We start from the raw sequence: 5,421 nt of genomic DNA, 5'->3' as shown, positions 1-5,421 counted from the left end.
GAATGCAAATGTATATTATTACCTTAAATACTCATTTCTTTTAATTATATATATATATATATATATATATATATATATATATATATATATATATATATATATATATATATAATTGAATCATTTTTACTCTCAATAGATTAATTAGAAACTCATAAACTTTCAATTTCCAAGCTTATTTAAATTCTTAAATATAAAATATTATCATCATGATAGATTATTTGATATATTAATATAATATATTTAATTTTTAATTTAAATATAATGTTAAATAGAATGTCTATATTATACTTTTGAAATTATCAATATATATATATACTATATGTAATTTATTAATTTAATACGATATTAGATTTAAATCTCAAATCAAAATCTTAAATAAACTTAAAAAATGATTTTTTTTAAGTTGTTAAAATTTTTAAATGTTTTAAATACAAACTTCAATTGAATTATCAAATTAATTAACATAATATCTAAAAAATAATATTTTTCAAAATATTTTTTATAAATTAATTAAGAATAATATTAAAAATATCATATAAAATTATTTATATCTATACTTATCATGGGAATTAGAAATGGTCATATAAGTAAAATTTTAAATTATTTGATCATAACAATTATTAAAAAATAAGACTAAAACTCGAGAATAACATGTAGTTTTATTTATGTACAAACAACGGATAGATATTGTTTAAAAAGTTGAAACTATATATATATAAACTTAGTGTAAAACTTAAAACTATTATACCAATATTAATATCAATAAAATTACAATTTTAAATTACATATATTTTTCAACATTTTAACAATATTTTTTTTTATTTTTTATAAATTTATACAATTTGACTTTAATCTTTCTATACTAATAAAAAATAGTTATTATTACCCCTTGTCATTTTTTTATAATTTATATTTTTTTAAATGATCTATAAAGATGACATTTATCAATTTCTTATATTTTTTATTTTTAAAAAGTATTGATGTTGATAATAAATTAGAAAATAATTTATTTGATTCCTAATTTTTAGGTGAAATTTAATTTTGTTTTGAATAAATTTCGGTTATAATTACTGATAATTAATTGAATTTATATATTAAAAATCCTATAAAATCATATTTATTTAATAATTTATTGAAAATAAATAATTATAAGTTTTATTATAAAGTTTAATTATTTTTTTACTGTGGTCCCACCGAGTATAGACATAGAAGGATCAAGAAGCTTCGTGAATTTCATACTCCTTGATGAAAGTCCTTACATTACAGATGTCATAATCTAAGTCCATAAATGCCATTCTTATCCCTTACCCCAAATTCTTAACTAAATCAAGTACACAGCTTCAGTCTTCAAAATTCCCAAAAGTGGATACACCTCATTCACCGTTGACCCGACGTTGACCTCTCAATGGAAGAAATTTCCATCCACATGTAGTCTCCCCGAAACTCTGTAAACCGTTACACTCCTCAATTCCCAATTCACCTTACTTTCTTACTCCCATCGCTCACTTCAATTAACAAATCCATTACGCTAATCCAAAGTAGAATCCAATTTCGACGGAATACAGTTTCGGCTACAACTGCATCCCCCTCTGAAAGGTTCGTTCTTGTCTTCAATTTTAGTTGTTAATCGGATTTTCTTCCGTTATTGCTTCAAATTGGACATGGATTTTGTTTAACGTCAGAATATTTCTTCATTTTTGGAGTACTTTCTCACAAACTGTGTCAGATTCAGCTCGTTCTTGTGTTCTTTGGTGCGTTTGTGTCTAATACATAATTTTTTTCAATTGCTTTTATCTTGAAGGAGTGATCTTTTTTTTTTATGAACTGTCCTCACTTTTAGACCTAGGTCTTGCTTTATATCAGGATATCATTTGGGGAATTACATACTTTTAGGGTTTTTTTCTTTTATTTTATATAATCAGTGGGGTTTCTGCGTTCCTTCGTATCTGAATTTTTCGGGTAATAATCTTTTCAATTATCGCTTCTTTCTTGATGCGCGTCACAAATCTCTTGTCTGTTCTTTCAAAATTTGGATACCTTTTTGGCAAATTTTAAGTTGAGAGTTTTATTGGTGTTCTAATTTCGTTATTACTGTTCCAGATTAGGGTTTTGAGCATTCAATTTTGGGGAAAATGTTGGCGTCACATATGGAATCAAAAGGGCAAAGATGGCCGAATGTTAGATTGGGAGACATAGGAGATTTATCTACTGCTTTTAATTATGGAATCTCTGACATGATGATGAACAATTTATGGGTTTATGATCTTAGCATACTTGAAGAACCACAAACCGATCAAATTTCTGGGTTCCCTGAACAAGCATCATCTGAATTCACAGTTTCTGATCATCCCAATTTATCTTCAAAGTTTGTGGTTAACAACGATATACAGCAAAACATAGAGAATGATGATCCCAACTTCATAAAACCCAAGAACATGGAAACAATCGAATCTAAACCAACCCAAAAGTGCATAAAAGGCCCACGAAGCAAAAGATGCAGAAGAACCGTTTTTGAAACTCCATGGACTCCATCAATGGATAATCTTTATGGATCAAATGATAATCAAGGGTCTGGTATTAGCAAAAGAGCTTTGAGACAGGATGTTAATGAACCCACTTTCAAGATCCAAAAGGGTGTCAGTATTACTGATAATCTTGAAAGCAATGATCTTGTTTCAGAATCGAGTGGCAAATGTGTAAATAGTGTTGGAAGATGGTTAGAGGATGTGGGATTTGGAAGATATGCAGGTATGTTTGAAATGCATGAGGTTGATGAAGAAGCGTTACCTTTGCTTACTCTTGATGATTTGAAAGAGATGGGTGTTCTTGCTGTTGGGCCAAGAAGGAAGCTTTATGCTGCTATAGCTCGGTTGAGGGGCGAATGTGACAATTAACTTGTTGTGAAAGTAAGATCTAGACTTGTTAATGTAAGTAGTATGAATGTTCAACATGTTTTTTGAATACCCTTTTTTTCATATGCTGAAAGTTGTGTTTTTAGATGTATGAGATAGGTTGAGATGATCTTTTGTGTGGGGTTTTGTTCAACCTAGTAAATTTTGTGTCCAAAGTTTGGGTAATGTGGTTTGTGAGTTCTTTAAATTTGATTATTCCGTTCATGTCAACTATAAATACCACCATTTCTCCATTTCCTCAAACTGATGGCAACAATTTGATCATCTCAAAAGGAGGCACTACTAGAAAACTGTGTTTTAAAAAGCGCACCTCAGGCGCTCGGAGGCACTAGGCCACTTAAGTCGACAGGAGAAATGCCTCCAGCCTCCAAGGTGATGTCGTGTACAGGAGGCGTTGATTCTTGAGGTGATGTCGTGTACAGGAGGCGTCGATTCTTTCTATGAGGCGACAATTTTTTTGAGGCACCAAGGCCTTGCCTTAGGGGATTCATGTACGGGTTGACCTTTGGGCTTTGAGTTTTGGGCTTATATTCTACCCTATTAATTAATTTATTGCTTTTCTAATGCAATCATAATCATGCGTCATATTACACTTAGTAGCATCAATGTCGACTCTGTATTTCTTTTGGGTATATGCGTCATATTACACTTAGTAGCATCAATGTCGACTCTGAATTTCTTTTGGGTATTCCAAGAGATTTCCACCTTCACGATAAATCCGTGCAGGTTTATTCCCTCCTCTATTTTCTTATGTTTCCATTCTTCTGGAGTCTTCTTTTTCTTTCCTCCTTCCGATTCCATTTTGATTATTGATGATTTTTGTGCTATTTTTGTCTTTTTGAGATGACATTGATGTTTTTTGCTTCTTAAGTTACTTATTAAGTTGTTTTTCTGGATGATGTATGGTTCTAAAATAGTTTAAAATTCTTTTGCAAATATAAGCGCCTTGCGTACATGGATCCCTCGATTCGAAGCGTCTTGAAAAATGAGGCTCTCAGGAGGCTAATCGCCTCAGAGCGCTTCACGCCTTTTAAAACTAAGTTGAAAAAATGTTTAAGGTTAGGAGGGCGTTTGGCAAAGTTTATCTAAAATACCTTTTAACTTTTTGAGTTAAAGAGAAAATTGCAAATTTAGCCAAATACACTAATTACTTTGTAGAAAATAGCAAAAAAAAAAAAAATCCAAATTACAAATTTAGCATTAAAATCGCAGATGGATTAAGCCTATATGCAATTTCGCATTTCCATCTGCGAATGTACAAGTGCCTAAAGCACATCTGTGGTTTAGGCACTTGTACGTTTGCAGATGGAACAATCCATCTGTGATTTGGTGTTTTCCATCTGTGATTTTGTAGAGTTTTAGTATAAAAAGGTTTTTTTTTTCTTCATTTTTCACTATTTGTTTTAGAGAAACTCTCTCCTAGCGATTTCCTTAGATTCATAATGGACGATTTCATCAACAATCCCGAAAATGGGTATATATATAGCGAAATAACAACAAAAATGATAATTTCTTGAAAAGTTTTATATATAATAAGGTTATTTCGTAGTCAAACCCTATAAATTTCGTAGTAAAAAAAGCAAAACAAAAAAATTCATAAAATTGCACGTGAAACGAGAGGAAATCGCAGATAGACATAGTCCATCTGCGATTTTAGGCTGGAAAAAGGGTATATATACGGTGAAAAAAAAAAACCATCTGCGAACGTACAGTGATTAAAACACGTATGTGTTTTAGCCACTTGTACGTTCGCAGATGGCTTATACCCATCTACGATTTTAGTGGCTAAAAATGCAATTTGGGTTTTTTTTTGCTATTTTCCAGAAAGTAATTATTGTATTAGGCTAAATTTACAATTTTCTCTTTAACTTATAGCTGTGTCAAAACCGAGTTTTTAAAAAAGTGTTTGGTTAAGCTTATCCAGTATCAAAACGCTAGTGTTTGGCAAAAAAAAAAAACCTGCTTATATGTGTAAAATTACCAAAAAGGGCTTCTTTTTATATTATGACTTATTTTTCTTATTATAACCAGTATTGTAAAACTCGCCGAGTTGACCGATTACTCCTCCGAGTACTCGCTACTCGGCCCTTTACTGAGGCTAGTTACAGAATCCCTCGACCCTTACTGAACTGAGCAGTGTTGCAAAATCCGGTCAACTCGATGATTAATATGTATAATATACTTAATGATTATTACTACATATGTATCTTAAATTTTCAGTAATTATTCACAAAGTGAGACCATTATGTGTTTTTCAGTTTTTGTGTATTCACATGTGTAACGCTATAACGTCCCAAAAACCAAGGGTAAAATTTTCATTTTTAATATAACTAAAACATTGATACCATTTAATTCAAACAATCAAATCATAGTCAATCAAATCGTTTATCAGAGTTTATCCCAAAATCATTCATTGTGGAATTCATAGGTGTGTGCACTGCGATCAACCCGAGCTCTTCCTTTCCAAACGATAATACCTGAAACCATAAACAAACATGTAAGCACGAAG

The 5,421-nt window shown here is 30.7% G+C and overlaps 1 protein-coding gene across 1 annotated transcript; it reads left to right on the top strand.

The window, feature by feature from the left end:
• The first annotated feature begins 1,300 nt into the window (after positions 1–1,300).
• On the top strand, positions 1,301–3,077 carry LOC111909964 (uncharacterized). Its single transcript, XM_023905759.2, has 2 exons — positions 1,301–1,596; positions 2,101–3,077. The coding sequence occupies exon 2, from the start codon at positions 2,133–2,135 to the stop codon at positions 2,892–2,894; it is 762 nt and encodes a 253-aa protein (XP_023761527.1). The 5' UTR covers positions 1,301–1,596; positions 2,101–2,132; the 3' UTR covers positions 2,895–3,077.
• Positions 3,078–5,421: the final 2,344 nt, after the last annotated feature.

Source organism: Lactuca sativa, chromosome 4, assembly GCF_002870075.4.
Source record: "Lactuca sativa cultivar Salinas chromosome 4, Lsat_Salinas_v11, whole genome shotgun sequence".
Classification (NCBI taxonomy): domain Eukaryota; kingdom Viridiplantae; phylum Streptophyta; class Magnoliopsida; order Asterales; family Asteraceae; genus Lactuca; species Lactuca sativa.
This window is presented reverse-complemented; position numbering and strand designations above follow the sequence as displayed.